Here is a 24696-nt window from a genome sequence, read left to right on the forward strand (position 1 = left end):
TCAGTCGCTCAGTCGTGTCCAACTCTTTGCGACCCCATGAATCGCAGCATGCCAGGCCTCCCTGTCCATCACCAACTCCCGGGGTTCACTCAGACTCAGGTTCATCGAGTCAGTGATGCCATCCAGCCATCTCATCCTTTGTCGTCCCCTTCTCCTCCTGCCCCCAATCCCTCCCAGCATCAGAGTCTTTTCCAATGAGTCAACTCTTCGCATGAGGTGGCCAAAGTACTGGAGTTTCAGCTTTAGCATCAGTCCTTCCAAAGAAATCCCAGGGCTGATCTCCTTCGGAATGGACTGGTTGGATCTCCTTGCAGTCCAAGGGACTCTCAAGAGTCTTCTCCAACACCACAGTTCAAAAGCATCAATGCTCCAGCGCTCAGCTTTCTTCGCAGTCCAACTCTCACATCCATACATGACCACTGGAAAAAGCATAGCCTTGACTAGATGGACATTTGTTGGCAAAGTAATGTCTATGCTTTTCAATATGCTATCTAGGTTGGTCAAAACTTTTCTTCCAGGGAGTAAGCATCTTTTAATTTCATGGCTGCAGTCACCATCAGCAGTGATTTTGGAGCCCAAAAAGTAAAGTCTGACACTGTTTCCACTGTTTCCCCATCTATTTCCCATGAAGTGGTCGACCAGATGCCATGATCTTCGTTTTCTGAATGTTGAGCTTTAAGCCAGCTTTTTCACTCTTCTCTTTCACTCTCATCAAGAGGCTTTTCAGTTCCTCTTCACTTTCAGCCATATGTCATATGTCATATATCATATACCTTTAAAGGCCAAAGGACTTCCTAGGTGTGATTAAAGATTTGAGATGGTGCAGTTATCTTGGGTTATCTAGGTGACTCCAATGTGATACAAAAGTCCTTATAATTGACGTAAGATAGGACTGTCAGGGTAAGAGTGATGTAGCATGAGAAGGACTCAATTAGCCCTCACTAGCTTTGAAGATGGAAAGAGACCACAAATGAAGGAGGTCAGTCAGGCAGATTTAAGAAGCTAGAAAAGGCAACAAAACAGATATACTCCTGGAGCCTCCAGAAATCAGTGTAGACCTGCTCACATATTAACTTTAGCCCAATGATATCACTCTGGCCTGTAGAACTCTAAGATAATACATTTATATTGTTTTAAGCCACTAATTTATAGAAGAAATAGGAAATTAATGTGCTGTCATACTTTCTTTGCATCAAAAAGAAGTTTCTCCCTGTGCTGCTTTAACATTATTCAAAATGTTATTTTTTTCCTTTTTCTTCAGCAGCACTGTAGACATTTATAAATCCTTCAAATCATGACTCATTACTTAGACTGACATAGAAGGGTTGACTGTGATAGCCTGCTCTTTGAAATAGAATTATCTGTTTATTCAGAAACATTTTCTTTGGTTTCTACTATCTACTTGCCTCTATTCTGGAAACTGGTGGGAAATGATCTCTGGTCTCTAATGGACAGTTGTCTTGTTTTTATGAAAAATCTTATTTTTATTATGAAAAGGGACTGGAGTATGAATTTTAGCCACCTCTGGGTATGAAGTCTGGCTCTTCCTTATTACAGGGACTTAATTTCATTAACTTTTAATTTATTTGAAAAGCAGAAATGATAATCTACTTCATGGATGATTTAAAAGGTTTTAAAGAGATCATGTAAACAAAAGAGCCAGTACATGGACTAATACAGAGAGAATATTCAAAAAGGAAAAATGCATTTCTCTTTCCTTCTGTCAAAATATGGTAAGCCAGAGTTGACATTAATTTCTTCTTAATGAATTTTATACTATGTTTTTAGACAAAACTTCTGTAAAGTCTCAAGAAAAAAATAATGTAATGTTGCTTTCTGTTGAGTGTTTGTGGGTATGGGAAGGGGCTATTGAGTGTATTTAGGGACCTGTATGATGATCCAAGACCGCCTATTTAACATTAGTCATTACAGTCAATGTACTTTTTCAAGTGTTTAGTACATTACACTTTCAAGATACAATCTTTTTGTTTGTTGGCTTGTTTCATTTGTTTTTGTTGCTGTTCAGTTTTTAAGTTGTGTCTGACTCTTTGCCAATCCATGGATTGCAACATGTCAGTCTCCTCTGTCCTCCCCTATCTCCCAGAGTTGGCTCAAATTCATGACCATTTTGTCAGTGGCACTATCTGAACCTCTCATCTCCTGCTGCTCCTTTCACCTTCAATCTTTCCTGGAATCAGGGTCTTTTCCAAAGATTTGGATGTTCAAATCAGGTAGCCAAAATATTGGAGATTCAGCCTCAGCAACAAATTTTCCAGTGAATTTTCAGGGTTTATTTCCTTAGGATTGACTGGTTTGATCTCCTTGCTGTCCAAAGGACTATCAAGAGTCTTCTCCAGCACCACAATTCAAAAGCATCAGTTTTTCAGCAGTCACTCTTCTTTATGGTCCAACTCTACATCCATACATGACTACTGGAAAAACCATAGCTTTGACTATGCGAATATTTTTGAAAAGTGATGTCACTGTTTTTTAATACGCTTTCCTCTCAAGGAGCTGCTGCTGCTGCTGCTGCTAAGTTGCTTCAGTCATGTCCGACTCTGTGCTAACCCATAGACGGCAGCCCACCAGGCTGTGCCATCGCTAAGGAGCAAGTGTCTTTATTTCACGGCTGTAGTTATCATAAAGTGATTGAAAATATGTCGCTGCTTCTACTTTTTCCTCTTCTATTTGCCATGAAGGTACTGGATGCCATGATCTTATTTTTTTAATGTTGAGTCTCAAGTCAGCTTTTTCACTCTCCTTTTTCACCTTCATTAAGAGGCTGTTTAGTTCCTCTTTGCCTTTAGGGTGGTATACATCTGAATATTGCTGATATTTCTCCTGGCAATCTTGATCCTAGGTTATAGATTCATTAAGTCCATTTAATGACTTACTACATTAAGTCATTTGTAGTACATTTTTCATGATGTACTCTGCTTATAAGTTAAATAAGCAGGGTGACAATATACAGCCTTATCATAATGTTTTCAAAATTTAGAACCAGTCAGGTGTTCCATGCCTGGTTCTAGCTGTTGCTTCTTGATTTGCATACAGGTTTCTCATAAGACAGATAAGGTGGTCTGGTATTCCCAGCTCCTTAAGAATTTTCCAGTTATTTTGTGATCCACATAGTCAAAGTCTCTAGAGTAATCAATGAAGCAGAAGTAAATACTTTTTTTTTTTTTTTCTGGAATTCCCTTGCTTTTTCTATAATCCAGTGGATATTGGCAGTTTGATCTCTGGTTTTTCTGCCTTTTCTAAACCCAGCTTGTACATCTGGAATTCTTGGTTCGTGTAGTACTGAAGCCTAACTTGAAGGATTTTGAGCATTACCTTGTTAGCATGTGAAATGAGTGCAATTGTATGGTAATTTGAACATTCTTTGTCATTGTTCTTCTTTGGGACTGGAATGAAAACTGACTTCCAGTCCTGCGACCTCTGCTGAGTTTTCCAAATTTGTTGACATATTGAATGCAGGACTTTAACAGCATCATCTTTTAGGATTTGAAATAACTCAGCTGGAAATTCTATCACCTCCATTAGCTTTGTTCATAGTAATGTTTCCTAAGGCCCACATAACTTCATTTTCCAGGATACCTGGCTCTAGGTGAATGAACACACCATCATGGTTATCCGGATCATTAAGATTTTTTTTTTAATAGTTTGTCTGTATATTCTTGTCACTTCTTAATCTCTTCTGCTTCTATTAGGTCCTTCAGTTTCTATCTTTATAATGCCATCCTTGCATGAAATATTTCCTTGGTATCTCCAATTTTCTTCAAGAGACCTCTAGTCTTTCCCATTCTATTGTTTTCCTCTATTTCTTTTCATTGTTCATCTAAGAATGTTTATTTATATATTATTTATATAAGAATGTTTACTTATCTATTAAGTGTTTATTTATATAATTTACCAAATTCATCAATTATTGCTTCTATTTAAGTGAAATAACTTTGGGCTTAAACCCATACTTTCGACAACGTGTCTAAAATACAAATATCATTTAATGGTCTATTCAAGCATAATTATTTTTTTCTGAGCTATGACTTTGCATTTCAGGGTAAAATAATTCTTTTTAAGTTTGTATGTCCACAGAGTATTTTTACATCAAATATTGTAGTGTATGTCTTTCTCAAAGACTGTTGACATTTTTAAATGAATTTTTCATAAATCTATAGTCTTGCCATATAAACAAGACTATGCATAATTAATATAGCACTTTTACTGTCTCCCAAGAGTTTTTATACTATTTAACTTCTTCTATTTGCAGTAAAAATATATGTATTTTTCCACTACATTATTTGATATTTCTTATATAATATCCCACATGAAACAATTTTATTTTGTAATTCAATGCTAGGAATTATTTTTCAATTTCATGAAATTGGTATTCTTCCTCATTCAGAAAATAACAATAATAATAATACCTTATCTCTCCTATCTTGAAAGTCGGGGAACTCAGACATATTTGATACAGTGAGACCGTGATGTATTTAATGCTTTACATGTATTTGTTTACTTAATTCAGTTACTTAAATATAATTGTATGTGTGCATGTGAAAGTCACTCAGTTGTGTCTGCCTCTTTATGCCCCATGCAAGGTAAAGCTCTTGGGGCTCCTCCACCCATGGAATTTTCCTCCATCCATGGAATTTTCCAGGCAAGAATACTAGAGTTGATTGCCATTCCCTTCTCCAGAGGATCTTCCTGACCCAAACGCAGGTCTCTTGCATTGCAGGCAGATTCTTTACCATCTGAGCCACCAGGGAAGCCTTCATATACTACCTTGTTATTGTTGAGAAACTTAGCTCATAAAGGGTAAATAACACATGTAAGGTCACACTGTATACATGGAGTATTACTGGCGTCTCACCCAAGCTCTGGCTCCACAACGTGTGCTTAAGTGTGTTTATTTCCCAGTTCACCACTACAGAAGTTTTATTGGTCCTTATGGCTTCTCTATTAAGCTGTTTTTGTGGAGAGAGCTGGAATTTAATAGATACAAATAAATTAAAATAGTGCCTTTTTATTTTGAATGGAAAAACACTGAGCTAAAAGTCATCATCATTCCCTTGCAAATGCTTTAAAATGCATCAGTTTGCTTTCAGAGATTATCACAAAATTGTAAGCAAAACCAGTGAAAAGAAATAACATTGCATTCTTAGCTTCTATGTTGATGGTTACAATTCATAGGGAAACTAAGTTTATTAAATTTTCCTAATGAGAAAACTATGTTAATATGGACACAAAGCCAAACTGTAATTAATATTTAGGATATTACTCTCCTGTTATCTCATCACTATAGTGAAATTATCAATGTCATCATTTTCTTCACTAAAAGACTTAGCTAAAAATCAAGTGTATGTTAAATCCAAGCACAAGGTTTTGAAGCCAGTAGTTACATACTGTTATTACTTTAGTTCAGCTATTAACCTTCCACAAACACATACACAAAAAGGTATGTTTTAGATACAAGCAATTAAAATCATGCAAAAGTGAATTAACATCAAACTAAATTAAAATATTATTCAAATGAATCTCAAAATATTCAGTTTCTCTTGCTGCCTAGCTATTTAAAATAAAGTGTATATAAGTATGACTAAGATAAATTCCTGAAGAGAAAAAAGCTGAGAAATAAGAGTCTTTTCTCATTCTAACATACTTATTATTTTTCAAAAAATCATGTAAATATATTATATTCCTCCTAATTCCATATAATAGACAAACTATATCATATTTCCTATATAATTTTTATTCAAACTCTATTATCCTAGTGAATAACCATAAACCCCTTAGTAGGGTCAGATTAAATGCTTAACTTAGATGATCCTTCTGTTCTTATATCTTACTTTATCTCTAGAAACAATCATTTATCTGGAATATAAATTAGGGCAGAGGAACAAAAAGGAAGTTACTACAGTCCGTGGAATTCTGAATGATTTTAGACTTGTTTGTTGTCCAGTTGCTAAGTAGTGTCTGACTCTTTGTGACCCCATGGACTATAGCATGCCAGACTTTGTTACCCTTCACTATCTCCGTGAGTTTTTTCAAACTCATGCCCATTGAGTCAGTGATGCCATCCATCCATCTTATCCTCTGTTGCCTTCTTTTCTTCCTGCCTTCAATCTTCCCCAGCATCAAGGTTTTTTTTTTTTGTTTTGTTTTGTTTTTTTTTCCCAGTGAGTCACCTGTTCCCATCAGATGGCCAAAGTTTTGGAGCTTAAGTTTCAGCATCAGAACTTCCAATGAATATTCAGAGATGATTTCCTTTAGGGTTGATTGGTATGATATCCTTGCAGTCAAAGGGTCTCTTAAGAATGTTCTCCAGCACCACAATTCAAAAGGATCAACTCTTAAGCACTCAGCCTTCTTTATGTTCCAAATCTTACATGTGTACAGACTACTGAAAAGAAAAGAAAACAAAACAAAAAGACAGAGCTTTGACTACACAGACCATTCTTGGCAAAGCGATGTTTTTTTTAACTTGCTGTCTAGGTTTGTCATACCTTTCCCTCCAAGGAGTTCAGTTCAGTTCAGTCACACAGTCATGTCTGACACTTTGCGACCCCATGGACTGCAGCACTCCAGACTTCCCTATCCATCACCAACTCCCAGAGCTTGCTCAAACTCATGTCCTTTGAGTCAGTGATGCCATCTAACCATCTCATCCTCTGTCATCCCTCTCTCCTCCTGCCTTCAATCTTTCCCAGCAGAAGGGTCTTTTCCAATGAGTCAGTTCTTCCCATCTGGTCACCAAAGTATTGAAGTTTCAGCTTCAGCATCAGTCCTTCCAATGAATACCCAAGGAGTAAGTGTCTTTCAATTTCATGGCTGCAGTCACATCTGAAGTGATTTTTGGAGCCCAAGAAAAAATTCTGTCACTGCTTCCATATTATCCCCTTCTATTTGCCATGAAATAGTGGAACCAGATGCCATGATCTTAGTTTTCTTGAACGTTGAGTTTTCAGCCAACTTGTTCACTCTCCTCTATTACATTCATCAAGACTTTCTTTAGTTCCTCTTCGCTTTCTGCCATTAGAGTGGTATTCATCTGCATACCTGAGGTTATTGATATTTCTCCCATCAATCTTGATTCTAGCTTGTGAGTCATCCAACCCAGCATTTCCCATGATGTACTCTGCATCAGTTCAGTTCAGTCAGTCACTCAATCGTGTCCGACTCTTGTGACCCCATGAATGGCAGCACGCCAGGCCTCCCTGTCCACCACCATCTCCTGGAGTTCACTCAGACTCACGTCCATCGAGTCAGTGATGCCATCCAGCCATCTCATCCTCTGTTGTCACAACTCCTCCTGCCCCCACCAGCATCAGAATCTTTTCCAATGAGTCACCACTTAGCACGAGGTAGCTAAAGTACTGGAGATTAAGCCTTAGCATCATTCCTTCCAATGAAATCCCAGGGCTGATCTCCTTCAGAATGGACTGGTTGGATCTCCCTGCACTCTTGAGTCTTCTCCAAGACCACAGTTCAAAAGCATCAATTCTTCGGTGCTCAGCTTTCTTCACAGTCCAACTCTCACACCCATACATGACCACAGGAAAAACCATAGTCTTGACTAGATGAACTTTGTTGGCAAAATAATGTCTGTGCTTTTCAATATACTATCTAGGTTGGTCACAACTTTTCTTCCAAGGAGTAAGTGTCTTTTAATTTCATGGCTGCAGTCACCATCTACAGTGATTTGGGAGCACAAAAGAAAAAAAGTCTGACACTGTTTCCACTGTTTCCCCATCTACTTCCCAGGAGGTGATGGGACCAGATGCCATGATGTTCATTTTCTGAATATTGAGCTTCAAGCCAACTTTTTCACTCTCCTCTTTCACTTTCATCAAGAGGCTTTTTAGCTCCTCTTCATCTTCTGCCATAAGGGTGGCGTCATCTGCATATCTGAGGTTATTGATATTTCTCCCGGCAATCTTGATTCCAGCTTGTGTTTCTTCCAGTCCAGCGTTTCTCATGATGTATTCTGTATAGAAGTTAAATAAGCAGGGTGACCGTATACAGCCTTGACATACTCCTTTTCCTATTTGGAACCAGTCTGTTGTTCCACGTCCAGTTCTAACTGTTCCTTCCTGACCTGCATATAGGCTTCTCAAGAGGCAGGTCAGGTGGTCTGTATTCCCATCTCTTTCAGAATTTTCCACAGTTTATTGTGATCCACACAGTCAAAGGCTTTGGCATAATCAATAAAGCAGAAATAGATGTTTTTCTGGAACTCTCTTGTTTTTGCCATGATCCACCAGCTTGAACATCTGGAAGTTCACGGTTCACATCTTGCTGAAGCCTGGCTTGGATAATTTTGAGCATTACCTTACTAGCGTGTGAGATGAGTGCAATTGTGCAGTAGTGGCATTCTTGGCATTGCCTTTCTTTGGGATTGGAATGAAAATTATCTTTTCCAGTCCTGTGGCCACTGCTGAGTTTCCCAAATTTGCTGGCATATTGAGTGCAGAACTTTCACAGCATCATCTTCCAGGATTTGAAACAGCTCAATTGGAATTTCATCACCTCCACTAGCTTTGTTCAGTGATGCTTTCTAAGGCCCACTTGACTTCACATTCCAGGATGTCTGGCTCTAGGTTAGTGATCACACCATTGTAATTATCTTGGTCGTGAAGATCTTTTTTGTACAGTTCTTCTGTGTGTTCTTGCCACCTCTTCTTAATATCTTCTGCTTCTGTTAGGTCCATACCATTTCTGTCCTTTATGGAGCCCATCTTTGCATGAAATGCTCTCTTGGTATCTCTAATTTTCTTGAAGAGATCTCTAGTCTTTCCCATTCTGTTATTTTCATCTATTTCTTTCCATTGATCACCTAGGAAGGCTTTCTTATCTCTTCTTGCTATTGTTTGGCACTCTGCATTCAGATGCTTATGTCTTTCCTTTTCTCCTTTTCTTTTCACTTCTCTTCTCTTCTTTCACATCTATTTTTAAGGCCTCCTCAGACAGCCATTTTGCTTTCTTTGCATTTCTTTTCCATGGGGATGGTCTTGATCCCTGTCTCCTATACGATGTCACGAACCTCATTCCATAGTTCATCAGGCACTCTATCAGATTTAATCCTTTAAATCTATTTCTCACTTCCACTGTATAATCATAAGGGATTTGATTTAGGTCATACTCTAATGATCTGGTGGTTTTCCCTACTTTCTTCAATTTCAGTCTGAATTTTGGAATAAGTAGTTCATGATCTGAGCCACAGTCAGCTCCTGGTCTTGTTTTTTGTTGACTGTATAGAGCTTCTCCATCTTTGGCTGCAAAGAATAGAATCAATCCAATTTCGGTGTTGACCATCTGGTGATGTCCATGTGTAGAGTCTTCTCTTGTGTTGTTGGAAGAAGGTGTTTGCTATGACCAGTGCGTTCTCTTGGTCAAACTCTATTAGCCTTTGCCCTGCTTCACTCCATACTCCAAGGCCAACTTTGCCTGTTACTCCAGGTGTTTCTTGACTTCCTACTTTTCATTCTAGTCCCCTATAATGAAAAGGACATCTTTTTGCAGTGTTAGTTCAAAAAGGTCTTGTAGGTCTTCATAGAACTGTTCAACTTCAGCTTCTTCAGCATTATTGTTTGGGCCATAACCGTGGATAACTGTGATATTGAATGGTTTGCCTTGGAAACGAACAGAGATCATTCTGTCATTTTTGAGATTGCAGCCAAGTACTGCATTTCAGACTCTTTTGTTTACCATGATGGCTACTCCATTTCTTCTGAGGGATTCCTGCCCACAGTAGTAGATATAATGGTCCTCTGAGTTAAATTCACCCTTTCTTGTCCATTTTAGTTCACTGATTCCTAGAATATTGACGTTCATTCTTCCCATCTCTTGTTTGACCACTTCCAATTTGCCTTGATTCATGGACTTGACATTCCAGGTTCCTGTGCAACATTGCTTTTTACAGCATCAGACCTTACTTCTATCACCAGTCACATCCACAACTGGGTATTGTTTTTGCTTTGGCTCCATACCTTCATTCTTTCTAGAGTTATTTCTCCACTGATCTCCAGTAGCGTGTTGGGCACCTACTGACCTGGGGAGTTCCTCTTTCAGTATCCTATCATTTTGCCTTTTCATACTGTTCATGGCAGGAATACTGAAGTGGTTTACCATTCCCTTCTCCAGTGGACCACATTCTGTCAGACCTCTCCACAATGACCCGCCCATCTTGGGTTGCCCCACGGGCATGGCTTAGTTTCATTGAGTTAGACAAGGCTGTGGTTCTAGTGTGATTAGATTGACTAGTTTTCTATGAGTATGATTTTAGTCTGTCTTCCCTCTGATGTCCTCTTGCAGCACCTACCATCTTACTTGGGTTTCTCTTACCTTGGGTGTGGGGTATCTCTTCACGTCTGCTCCAGCAAAGTGCAGCCCCTGCTCAGTACCTTGTATGAGGGGTATCTCCTGACAGCTCCCTCTCCTGACCTTGAAAGTGGAATAGCCCCTCTAGGCCCTCCTGTGCCCTCGTAGCCACTGCTCCTTGGATGTGGGGTTGCTCCATAGAAGTCTAATAAGCAGGGTGATAATATACAGCCTTCTACCTCTTTCCAGTTTGGAACCAGTCTGCTTTTCCATGGCTGATTCTAACTGTTGCTTCTTGACCTGTATACAGGTTTCTTAGAAGACAGGTAAAGTGGTCTGATGGTTCCGTCTCTAAGAATTTCCCATAGTTTGTTGTGATCCACGCTGCCAGAAGTTTAGCATAGTCAATGAAGCAAAAGAAGGTGTTTCTCTGGAATTCTCTTGTCTTTTTTTTAATGATCCAATGTAGAGTGGCAATTTAACCTCTTGTTCCTCTGCCTTTTCAAAGCCCAGCTTATATATCTGAAGGCTTTTGGTTCATGTACTGCGAAAGCCTACCTTGAAGGATTTTGAACATTACCTTGCTAGCATGTGAAATGAGCTGAAATGTGCTGTAGTTCAAACATTCCTTGGCATTGCCTTTCTTCGGGATTGAAACAAAAACTGACTTTTTCCAGTCCTGTGGTCACTACTCAGTTTTCCAAATTTGCTAACATATTGAGTGCTTTGCTTTAACAACATAATTTTCTAATATTTGAAATAGTTCAGCTGGAATTCTATCACCGTTCCAGCAGCTTTTTTGGTAATAGTGCTTCCTAGACAGCATATTAAAAGCAAAGACATCACTTTGCTGACAAAGATCCATATAGTCAAAGCTATGGTTTTTCCAGTAGTCATGTATGGATGTGAGAGCTGGATCATAAAGAAAGCTGAGCGCTGAAGAATTGACACTTTTGAGCTGTGGTGTTGGAGAAGACTCTTGAGAGTCTTGGACTGCAGTCTTGGACTGCAGTCTTGGACTGCAGGGTGATCCAACCAGTCAATCCCAAAGGAAATCAGTCCTGAATATTCTTTGGAAGGACTAATGCTGAAGCTCCAATACTTTGGTAACCTGATGCAAAGAGTTTATTCATTGGAAAATACCCTGATGCTGGGAAAAATTGAGGCTCGAAGAATAAAGGGGCGACAGAGAATGAGATGGCTTAATCGAATCAACAACTTTAGATTTAGCATTTTCCTAATATTAAACCTAAAACAACTGTTATCTTTAAGAGAGATACTCATTCTTAAAACAATATGCAATTGTTTGGCACTATTATTTCTCGGGGCTTAAATATATATCATCTCATTTATGGGGATGAAATATAGTGATTAATTTTATTTAAGTAAATACCAGGTAGGGATTTGGTAACAATTTTAGTTAATTCCACTTTTATTAAACACCTATTATGTGCTTCTAAAATTTTATTTGACAGTAAATAAAGTACAATAATAGCATTACAGGAAAAATAGCATAAAAGTTAGGGTGTGTGTGTGTGTGTGTGTGTGTGTGTGTGTGTGTGCAATTTAAGAAGGATTTAACTTTGACCTTTTGGCACCAACAAAGTACAAAATACATAAGTATGGTAGTCCAACCATTGTTTAAAGTTCTCTGCAATAGAATTACATTATGATACAGTTCAAAAAATCAGTTTAATGTGTTACATTGTGTAGAATATTTAACAATAAGAAAAGTACCATCTTTGGATTCAGTCTAGTCTAGTGTGTTTTCTTTCAAACTAAACTCTTTAATTCCCAAGTATGACAATCAATACCTCATTGATGTATATATGCTAGAAATAATTAGATGTTTGGTTGAAGTCTAGAGCATTCACACTGAGAGAATATCAGGAGCAGGTGCCACTACCAATAAGCAATGATAGGAGTGGAGATGAACAAGATTGAATCTCTGACTTTAAAGAACTCAGTGAAGATGATGATAAACAATGTCTTATCAAATAATTGCAACTCAGTTTACCCATGTTAACTGAGTCCTTTGTTGAAGACATGTGCATGTACATGGCCTCAGGAGAGGATTTTGTTATATATTTGCAAAAACTTTCCATTTTATTTTCATTCCTCTAATCTCTTTCACCCTCTCATTTTAATTAAGTTTTTTTTCAATCTCATCATTATTCACATTTTGGGCTAGATAATTTTCTGTCATAGAGGCATGTCCTATTCATCACAGGGCATTTCTCAGCATCTTTGGCTATTATCAACTAGATTCTAGTATCACTTTCCCCACTGCCTCACCCTCTGCAGATATCACTACCAAAAACATCTCTGGATGGGCAAAATTAATCATAATTAAGAACCATTGCTTTTACTCGTTGAATCATTATTTAGAAAGTATTTTATGAGAACCCAGTGCAACATAGGCCATAGGTTGGTCATGTGGATAGAAGGGCTTCCTAGGTGGCACTGATGGTTAAAAAAAACAAACAAATAAACAAACAAAACTGGCCAATGAAGGAGATGCAGGAAACTCTGGTTCAGTCGCTGAGTTGGGAAAATTCTGAAGAGGAGGACATAACAACCCACTCTAGTATTCTTGTCTGGAGAATCCCATAAACAGAGGAGCCTGATGGGTTACAGCCCATGGGACCAGAAAAGAGTCTGATACAACTTAGCACATAAATAACAACAAGAGAAAGCTAATAGCACAAAATTAATTATTAGAAAGGAAAGGGGGAAATCCAAACCAAATTTGGTCTTGAAAAACATAGTCTAGTTGTGGCAAGCGGGGACTGCTCTTCATTGTGGTGGGCAGGCTTCTGGTTTCAGTGCTTTCTTTTGTTGCATAGCATAGGCTGTAGGCACAGAGGCTTCATAATTATAGTGTGTGGGCTCAGCACTTGTGGCTCTTAGGCTTAGTTGCCCTCAGGCATATGGAATTTTCCTGGACCAGGGATTGAAGGGGTGTCTTCTGAATTGCACCACTGGACCACAAGGGAAGCCCAGCTTTAGTGATATTTTTACTATCAGTTACTCTTCTGAACCTGTTTCAGTTTATTTAGGATGTCTAAAATAGATCTATTCAAGGAGTTTTCTATTCTGACTCATACTTCTTTTTCTTAGCTTTACTTCTTAGTAGCTCTGTTTTCTCTCTCTTTAAACTAATAAGTCCCATGAAGGTAGCTCATGTTTCCTTGCATAAAGGATCACTTCTGGAACTTCTTGACTTGCTGAACCCAAAGATACTGCCTAAAGAAAATAGTCTCTCATACAACTGGAGAAAAAGAATATAAGTGAAGGAGGGGAAAAGAGGCAGTGGGCACCAAAATGCATAGAGGGCTACAATGTCTTTTAACCAAATCTCTTGCCAAGTAAATCTTTCATCCAGCTTATAATTTTTCATCCTCTGTGGTTCTCATTGTGAGTTTCTCATTGTCTCACCCAACCAGAAGGGAGACTATAGGAGGGTATCAGGTCATCATGCATTTGTGGTGTTCTCACAATATTCTCTTATACATTTTATCAATACCACTTTACTGTCTTCATCTGCACTCCTTTCTGCATCTTTCTTTTTTGTTATGTGCTTCATAACTACCTTAAATAAAATATATAATATGGAGAAAATAAAAGATTCTGGAAACACCCATAGAGGTAAATAGTAGACTTAAATGAATTTAAATTAGATTTGCTTCCAAATTTCTGCCTTCGTAATAAATCAAAAACCAAATTAGATGAAAGATCATGATACAGTCCTTAGTTCTCACACTCAGTCAAAGTGTGCGAGCTTCGGAAATTTACCGTGTCATGTATATTGCATGCTAGTTAATCAGGAAATCTAAGTGAATACTATCCTAGTGATTACATTGTAGGGGTGCATTTCGTTATTTTTGGACTTGTCACCAATTATCTTATATTCTTTGATTAGATATATCATAATATCCACCCCCCTGCTTTCTTCAGAAAAAATGGACAAATTTAACTGTGTATATGTAAGTTGTAAAATGTGGTGTTTTGATATACATTGCTATTGCTTTGTCATCAAATTATGTCCAACTCTTTGTGACCTCACCAGGCTCCTTTCTCCATGGGATTTCCTGGCAAGAATACCGGAGTGGTTTGTCACTCCTTCTCCAGGGGATCTTCCCAGTCCAGGGATTGAGCCAGAGCCTCCTTCATTGGCAGGTGGATTATTTACCACTGAACCACATACATATATACTGTGAAATGCATACCACAAATTAGTTATTACATCCATTAACTCACAAAGTCAGTGTTTGTGTTCTTTCTCTGTGTGTGTGTGTGTATGGGTGTGTGTGGTAACAACATGTTAAATCTACTCTCTTAGTAGATATGAGTACATGGTATAGTATCATTAAGTATCATCACCATGTTGGCCATTAGATCTTCACTTATAGTTTAAGATTCACTATTTTTTTTCTAATTATCAAATGTATAATTCTTAGCTTTGATTCTAGAGGTTAAAAATTGTTTGCTACTAAGATGAAAATGGATGTCATTTTGGATGAACTCCGATGGTGGCTGACCAGGGTGCAATTCAGAGCCCTGGTGCTGCAGGATAGAAAAGCACAGTCTACCATCCTTACTTCCTTGCTGGTACCCTTCTCTGTTGATCTAGCACATTTTTCTCTTTGATTCCAGCTTGCCCAGTCTAGGAATGGTGGGAAAGAGACAAATAAGAGAGAAACTAAATGAGTAGCAGCAAGGCAGTGGTAAAATTCTGGAATTAATTCTCTTGTCTCACTGATCTTTCCCAAGTCAAGCAAAAAAGGTGCCCATTTCTAAATTTTTATAAGGATAATGCAGATTATTCATTCATTTATTCAGTTGACACAGAAATATTATACACCTATGATCTACCCACTGTGCCAGTAGCTTCATGTTAATTTGTTATGGTTGAGGATACAATAAAGTAATAAAAGCAAGGTGTGCCTAACAGTTTGTAGATCATTTGCCCTATATTTGATCCTACATGAAATGCACGAGAAAAGTTTACTTAGGTACATCAGAATATTTTTTTATAATTTAAATCTGCATTTTACAAAATCTTTACCACATATTCCTCATTTTACTAATTTTTAAATTATTTTTATCAGATTTTTTGTCAAATGGTCATTTGTGGACTAATAAAAAGTTTTTTTCCTTAAAGGTGTGATGATTGAAAAAGTGAGATTAAATGTGTGGTGAAGAAATGTATCCCTTACTGTATGCTTGATGTGGTTTAAATTATAAACCCAGTATTTATAAGTCATATAATACTCATCTCTCCACTTATATCTTTTTCAATAAATGCAGCATAGTCTCTGATACACAGTAAAACTTGTTTTTCCTTGGTGGGAATAAGTCCCTCACCTAACCATTGTATACTATGTAGATAGATAGATACATATATATATATATGTTACATATGTATATACTGTATATGTACATATACTATATACAGACTTCCTGGGTGGCTCAGCAGTATGGAATCCACCCTGCAATGCAGGAGACACAGGAGACATGGGTTTGATCCCTGGGTCAGGAATATTCCCCAGAGAAGGGCATGGCAACCTACTCCAGCATTCTTGCCTGGAGAATCCCATGGGCAGAGGAGCTGGTGCGCTATAGTTCATAGGGTAGCAGAGTGGGATATGGCTGAGCAGGCACACACATACTACATATATATGCTGCATTTTTTTTTAATTTTTATTTTTACTTTATTTTACTTTACAGTACTGTATTGGTTTTGGCATACATTGACATAAATCCACCACGGGTGTACATGAGCTCCCAAACATGAACCCCTCTCCCACCTCCCACCCTACATCATCCCTCCGGATCATCCCCATGCACCAGTCCCAAGCATCCTGCATCCTGCAGCAAACATAGACTGGCGACATTTCTTACATGATGGTATACATGTTTCAATGCCATTCTCCCAAAATCATCCCACCCTCTCCCTGTCCCTCTGAGTCCAAAAGTCCACTCTACACATCTGTGTCTCTTTAGCTGTCTTGCGTACAGGGTCATCATTACCATCTTTCTAAATTCCATATATGTGTTAGTATACTGTATTGGTGTTTTTCTTTCTGGCTTACTTCACTCTGTATAATCGGCTCCAGTTTCATCCACCTCATTAGAACTGATTCAATTGTATTCTTTTTAATGGCTGAGTAATACTCCATTGTGTATATGTACCACAGCTTTCTTATCCATTCATCTGCTGATGGACATCTAGGTTGTTTCCATGTCCTGGCTATTATAAACAGTGCTGCGATGAACATTGGGGTACATGTGTCTCTTTTTATTCTGGTTTCCTCAGTGTGTATGCCCAGCAGAGGGATTGCTGTGTCATTATGGTACTGGCACAAAGACAGAAATATAAATCAATGGAACAAAGTAGAAAGCCCAGAGATTAATCCACACACATACGGACACCTTATCTTTGACAAAGGAGGCAAGAATATACAATGGAGTAAAGACAATCTCTTTAACAAGTGGTGCTGGGAAAACTGGTCAACCACTTGTAAAAGAATGAAACTAGATCACTTTCTAACACCGCACACAAAAATAAACTCAAAGTGGATTAAAGATCTAAATGTAAGACCAGAAACTATAAAACTCCTAGAGGAGAACATAGGCAAAACACTCTCCGACATAAACTACAGCAGGATCCTCTATGATCCACCTCCCAGAATTCTGGAAATAAAAGCAAAAATAAACAAATGGGATCTAATTAAAATTAAAAGCTTCTGCACAACAAAGGAAACTATAAGCAAGGTGAAAAGACAGCCTTCGGAATGGGAGAAAATAATAGCAAATGAAGCAACTGACAAGGAATTAATCTCAAAAATATACAAGCAGCCCCTGCAGCTCAATTCCAGAAAAATAAATGGCCCAATCAAAAAATGGGCCAAAGAACTAAATAGACATTTCTCCAAAGAAGACATATGGATGGCTAACAAACACATGAAAAGATGCTCAACATCACTCATTATTAGAGAAATGCAAATCAAGACCATAATGAGGTACCACTTCACACCAGTTAGAATGGCTGCGATCCAAAAGTCTGCAAGCAATAAATGCTGGAGAGGGTGTGGAGAAAAGGGAACCCTCTTACACTGTTGGTGGGAATGCAAACTAGACAGCCACTATGGAGAAGAGTGTGGAGACTCCTTAAAAATTGCAAATAGAACTGCCTTATATGCTGCATTTTAAGCCAAGAAAATATCATTGCTAGTTAAATACTGAAGAATAATTTTTTTTAATTTATAGCAGACTTTATTATTTCATAAGTTAATATATTTGTGTCATTTTGATGTATTTCGATAATGTGTGTGAAGTAATTGCGAGTATGAATGGTTGAGTTGTTTTGTTAAAATTAATAAAACATACTACTTTACTGCCTATTAAATCCAGTAAAATAAATTAAGAAGACATTATAATTAAAGAAATAGCAGCAAGTTAACATTATGATTCCAGAAACATCATTATCAGTGTCCTCTGTGGGTATAGGGTATTAAGTATGCCAAATAGGAATGAGTATCTGAATTAAGTTATTTACATTGTTCAAAAAAAAAAAAAAGTCTAAGTGTCTACTCCACTCCATCTTTTTCCAATGAGTAACCATCAATAAAATATATATTATTTGTTATCTTCCAGGCAATACAGCTAAAGTGTATATTGAGATTCAAGATGAAAATGATCATCCCCCAGTGTTTCAGAAAAAATTCTACATTGGAGGTGTGTCTGAAGATGCAAGGATGTTTGCTTCTGTGCTAAGAGTTAAGGTATGAGAACATTTGTTAAGATACAGAATTTAAAGTGAAAACAAATAGCTCACATTTTGCAAATAAACTATAGCCGTATAATTTATATTAACTGAATGCATACTTGTATTGTTTAAATGAAAATCTGAAGCTTACAGATATATGAGTTTAATTAGTCAAACTAAATACAGATTAATTATGAGGTGAATGCTAAGTAACTTTTGTGCTTCATTTTCACTTTAAAAATAGAAACAAATTTCTTATGATGTTTTACATAGAATAGAATATTAAGATGTATGTTTTCCTAATAGATTTGTATGCCTTTTATATTAAGATTTGATTTAAAATAATTCCCAAGATTCCCAGAATGGAGTATTATAGCAAATATAAAGTAGCTATTTTCTAATTGAAGAAGTAATGAAATAAATTTTGTATTTTGTATCAATTATTTTTAAAAATTCAAAATGTTAGTTAAATCAATGTGAAAATAAGCTACTAACATCAGTACTTTAGTAAAGATTTTTAAAAACCTTGATAGGTCAAAAATATTTTGCTCATTTTGTGGTAGTTTAAAAATATAACATCTAAGATTAAAGTTGCTAATTTAAAATTTTTCTTTATTTAATTACCAAATATGTGTTCAATAGTTAGCAGTACATAAATTTGAAGTGTTTTATAACTAAGAAATAAATTTGCAAATATTTCATTACACTAAGGGAAATTTATAGGCTATAAGACTTTATTAGAGTTATTTTTCTGAAACTACTTTAATGATCAAATTTTAAAATAGCTATTAGTGTAGCTAAGAAAATATCTCTAAGAAAATCCAGCTGTTGATTGCTTCTACTTTGGCTCATGAGTAGATAATTGCCTTTCTTTCCCTATTATCAGGATCATCATGATTGAGTTCTTCTTACATGTGATTTTTATCATCTTACAAACATTCTTAAATAAGAAAGAAAAATCAAGCAAATAAAGCATGTGTGTGTACGTGCAAAATATCTCTTTCACAGTGCCAATTCTGACTCTTGATTTGGATCACCAGTTATAACTAAAATTGGTCTACAAATTTTAGCCAACACATTATATCCAACTTGTATTATGATTAACAAATAACAGTCCTTTGTTGATGATGTTTATATTATTTTACAGTTTAGTCTTATAAAGGATTGATTCAGTGCATCCATTTAGTTGGTAAATAATTTTTGAATGTTTATAGTCTGCATTGTTCTAGAAGCTGGACATAGAGCAATTGAAAAATAATCAAACAAAAAAAGACCCCCAAATTCCTCACCCTCAATGCAAACAAACTAGTAGCAGAAACACATTATAGATCCAATGTCATGTTAAGAGCAAGATTTGTGTATTTCTAGGTAAGATGCATTCTGGGCATTCTGATACAAAGTCTCTAAAGATGGAGGAATTCAATGTGACTAAAAAGCCTAGCTGGGGATGAGACTGGAAATGCAGCCCAGGACTAGGATATGGTTTTTATCCTTGATGTATTTTGAATGAAATACAAAATGGTTTTGAATGATTCTGTCTAGAAGTGTGGCATAATCCAATACAAAGGGATTATTTTGAATGCTGTGCAGGGTGAGGAGTGGGAAAAGGTACGCAGTGTTTTAGATAAGAGTAGAAACAGCCCAATGCATCACTAGTCCAGGCAAGAGTTAGTAGTGGCTTAAACCACGGTGGTAGACTATGAAGATGATAAGAAGAAAATTAAAAGAAAGCCAAAAGGATTTGCTGATGTATTATATTAATATGTGGTGCATTCGAGAAAATCAAGGATGACTCAGAGGGTTTTGTTCTGAACAGGTCCCCATTACTCCCTCAGGTATTGTGGTGCAGAAATCAAGAGTTCTTTTTTGGAAATAGTATGTTTCTGAGGCTTCTTCTATATGCAAGTATGATTCTTGCAGGACAGTTACAGATATTGATTTAGAGTAAGGAAAGAAATCATAGACCAGATTGAAATTATGATATCAAGAAAATGGGTGTAGGTGGAAAAAGGTCCAAAGGCTAAACCTTGGGAAGTCAACACTTAGAGATCCGGAAGAGGATTCAGCAACTGATGCTGAGAAATTGCTGCTGTGAGGTAGCAGGAATAGTAGGAAAATGTAGAGTCCCTGAGCCTCGTGAGAACTGGCTGATGAAAGAGGGAGTGATCAACTGTCAAGAGCTGCTATGAATAGAATGCCCCTGTGGATTTTTACATGACCACTTATGCTAATGGAAGTATATAGTAGTGGAGTAAAAATTAGCTAAATGCTAAAAGAGTCCATTGATAAAGGGGATTATTCAAGGAACCTGTAGATGTCAGCAATAAGATAATCAAGTGGGTGATATTATCCGATGATGGCATTTACTTCAGAAGAGTTGGAAGATGGCAAAGGAGATGAAATAAAGTTCTAAAAGCAATGATTCAGAGACAGAAGGCTACCTGCCACTTATCTACCTCCAGGCATTGTGTTATGTCCAGAACAGGAGTCACTTTTTGAGACAGTCTTGGAAAACAGTATCTTATGTAGAGGAGATGGACAGGGTGGGAGGAATCAAAAAGTAATAATAATATGGAGAAGGAAGTTGAATATTTAGAGAATATTGATGATGATGGACAATCAATTCCATGGAATCCTGGTAAAATGGTGGTGGTGGAAAAGGTGAAATGAGAAACTGAGTCACATTAGGCTGTGTGAAGGGTTACATAGGAATAAATATCTGGGTGGTGAGAGAAGCAATAAAGAGAACTCATGGACATCTTTTGATGATGTAAACAGGGATGTGATTGATTGTTTCTTTAGGACTACCAGGAATTCTGTAGGACATTCCTTTCTTCAATTGATCAGTGGATTATTCAGGATAGGGACAAGGGTACATTTTAGAGAAGGAAATTAGGAATCATTCCAGTATTCTTGCCTGGAAAACCCCATTGACAGAGAAGCCCGGTGGGCTTCAGTCCATGGGGTCGCACAGAGTTGGACATGACTAAACACACACAAAATACAGAGTAATTGGACTTTCTCAAAGTGCAACAAATGAGTAGGATAGTCTAAGCTGAAGAAACGCAAAGCCAAACCCAGAAGTGAAGTACAGAGTGTGTTAGTGGAACAGTGATAGGAGGACGGGACCTTAGGAAGTGATGAGGGTAATAAATCTTCAGTGGTGAACATTTACAGATGCTGCCTTTAGCCTTGAACACTGGAAGTTTCTCCTTTCCAAATTTAATCGGAATGAAAGTAAGTTGAGCAGTTCTCAATTCATACTTAGAGCAGCAGAAAAATGTTATTAGAAATAACCCTGGATCAGGGCCAGCCAAACCCTGATCTTGGCAGGAAGATGATTTAAAAATATAGGGAAGTAGCCTATGATTGTGAAAAATACTTTTTTACCACTTATTGTGTAATATTCGATAATGTTAGATTTATGTACCATACATGCAACTTAATTTGTTTTAGTTGCTAATGAAATGCATAAAGATAAATAATAAATTTTAAAAATTGTATTATGTACAGGAAGAGAAAGAGGAACCATGTTATGGACTGACTAAAAAATATGACTGAAATATCAAGTCTAAAACTATGTTTACTAATTTCATATATGGACAAAGGATTAAAAGCATTACTAAAAATATGTTAAGAGACAGGCAACGCAGTGAGAACATTATTGAAGTTAATTATCAAATATAAGTGATATAAGAAAGAAAGCTGTATATGTAGATATATGTGTGTTCTGAAATGGCATATCTTGTTTGCTTACAGACAAATTATTTAAAGTTCTTTTTAGAAAATATACATCATGTACCTGGTGTGTGCTGGAAATACAGAGGCAAGAAAAAAAGACTGTCCCTCTGCCCTTATAAAGTTAACATTCTAATAAACCAGACCAAAAAAGCAAGTAATTATTAAGGCTTTTATTTATGGACACATGTACACATTTGGATTCTGGCTCAATAATTCAAATGTTCACAGCATGTTAAAGTAACTCTTGGATTATGTCAAAGGAAACAGCAAAAGAATCAATCATGGACTATCTGCTACATTTACTATAGTTTAATGATGGGAGTTGGTGATGGACAGGGAGGCCTGGCATGCTGCGATTCATGAGGTCGCAAAGAGTCGGACATGACTGAGCAACTGAACTGAATTGAACTGAACTGAATGATGGTATCTCTATCACAGCTGATTCTACCGAATTGATTTTCATTGATCACACCAATTTTAATTGCAAAGAGACAGAGAAGGAGAAGGAAATCAAACTGTATTTTTTCTCTTCAGTCCTTAATATAAGAATTAATGTGCATTAAAGGTATCACCCCATATACCCAAGAGAATTGAAAGCAGGAACTCAAACAGGAATTTGTACATCAGTGTTGGTAGCAGCATTATTCACAATAGCTTAAAGGTGGAAACAATCTATATACCCATTAATGGTTAAGTGGATAAACAAAATGTGCTATGTTGGAAAATTATCTGGCTTAAAAAAGAAGGAAATTATAACATGTGCTACACCTTGAGGATGTTAAGTGAAATAAGCCCAACACAGAAGAAAAGATACTATATAATTTCACTTGTATTAGGCTCCTGGAGGAGAAGGCAATGGCAACCCAATCCAGTACTCTTGCCTGGCAAATCCCATGGATGGAGGAGCCTGGTAGGCTGCAGTCTATGGGGCCGCTAGGAGTCAGACACTACTGAGCAACTTCACTTTCCCTTTTCAGTTTCATGCATTGGAGAAGGAAATGGCAACCCACTCCAGTGCTCTTGCCTGGAGAATCCCAGGGACAGGGGAGCCTGGTGGGCTGCCGTCTCTGGGGTCGCACAGAGCCGGACACGACTGAAGTGACTTAGCAGCAGGAGCAGCCGGCTCCTGGAGTTCATAAAAAAGGAAAATAGAGTGGTGGTTGCCAGAATTTATGAGAAGGGAATACTAGAGACTTATTGTTTAGTGATTACAGAGTTTCCATTCAGGATGATGAAAAAGTTCTAGATATGAGTAGTGGTGATGGTAGCAGAACAATGTAAAGTACTTAATGTTATTGATCAAATCCCTTATGATTATACAGTGGAAGTGAGAAATAGATTTAAGGGCCTAGATCTGATAGATAGAGTGCCTGATGAACTATGGAATGAGGTTCGTGACACTGTACAGGAGACAGGGATCAAGACCATCCCCATGGAAATGAAATGCAAAAAACCAAAATGGCTGTCTGGGGAGGCCTTACAAATAGCTGTGAAAAGAAGAGAGGCGAAAAGCAAAGGAGAAAAGGAAAGATCTAAGCATCTGAATGCAGAGTTCCAGAGAATAGCAAGAAGAGATAAGAAAGCCTTCTTCAGTGATCAATACAAAGAAATAGAGGAAAACAACCGAATAGGAAAGACTAGAGATCACTTCAAGAAAATTAGAGATACCAAGGGAACATTTCATGCAAAGATGGGCTTGATAAAGGACAGAAATGGTATGGACCTAACAGAAGCAGAAGATATTAAGAAGAGGTGGCAAGAATACACAGAAGAACTGTACAAAAAACGATCTTCACGACCCAGATAATCATGATGATATGATCACTAATCTAGAGCCAGACATCTTGGAATGTGAAGTCAAGTGCACCTTAGAAAGCATCACTATGAACAAAGCTAGTGGAGGTGATGGAATTCCAGTTGAGCTGTTTCAAACCCTGAAAGATGATGCTGTGAAAGTGCTGCACTCAATACGCCAGCAAATTTGGAAAACTCAGCAGTGGCCACAGGACTGGAAAAGGTCAGTTTTCATTCCAATTCCAAAGAAAGGCAATGCCAAAGAATGCTCAAACTACCACACAATTGCACTCATCTCACACACAAGTAAACTAATGCTCAAAATTCTCCAAGCCAGGCTTCAGCAATATGTGAACCCTGAACTTCCTGATATTCAAGCTGGTTTTAGAAAAGGCAGAGGAACCAGAGATCAAATTGCCAACATCTGCTGGATCATGGCAAAAACAAGCAAGTTCCAGAAAAACATCTATTTCTGCTTTATTGACTATGCCAAAGCCTTTGACTGTGTGGATCACAATAAACCATGGGATATTCTGAAAGAGATGGCAATATAAGACCACCTAACCTGCCTGTTGAGAAATCTGTATGCAGGTCAGGAAGCAACAGTTAGCACTGGACATGGAACAGCAGAGTGGTTCCAAATAGGAAAAGGAGTACGTCAAGGCTGTATATTGTCACCCTACTTATTTAACTTTTATGCAGAGTACATCATGAGAAACGCTGGACTGGAAGAAACACAAGCTGGAATCAAGATTGCTGGGAGAAATATCAATAACCTCAGATATGCAGATGACACCACCCTTATGGCAGAAAGTGAAGAGGAACTAAAAGCCTCTTGATGAACGTGAAAGAGGAGAGCAAAAATGTTGGCTTAAAGCTCAACATTCAGAAAACGAAGATCATGGCATCTGGTCCCATCCCTTCATGGGAAATCGATGGGGAAACAGTAGAAACAGTGTCAGACTTTATTTTGGGGGGCTCCAAAATCACTGCAGATGGTGATTGCAGCCATGAAATTAAAAGACACTTACTTCTTGGAAGAGAAGTTATGACCAACCTAGATAGTACAT

The 24696-nt window shown here is 37.5% G+C and overlaps 1 protein-coding gene across 1 annotated transcript in view; it reads left to right on the forward strand.

Moving 5' to 3' along the window:
- Positions 1 to 24696, forward strand: part of PCDH15 (protocadherin related 15) — a 1094267-nt gene that overhangs the window by 948790 nt on the left and 120781 nt on the right. The window contains exon 26 of the mRNA XM_060404607.1: positions 17980 to 18107. Coding sequence (XP_060260590.1) covers positions 17980 to 18107 — 128 coding nt within the window. The remainder of the gene's footprint in view (positions 1 to 17979; positions 18108 to 24696) is intronic.

Source organism: Ovis aries, chromosome 22 (assembly GCF_016772045.2).
Source record: "Ovis aries strain OAR_USU_Benz2616 breed Rambouillet chromosome 22, ARS-UI_Ramb_v3.0, whole genome shotgun sequence".
NCBI classification, from domain to species: domain Eukaryota; kingdom Metazoa; phylum Chordata; class Mammalia; order Artiodactyla; family Bovidae; genus Ovis; species Ovis aries.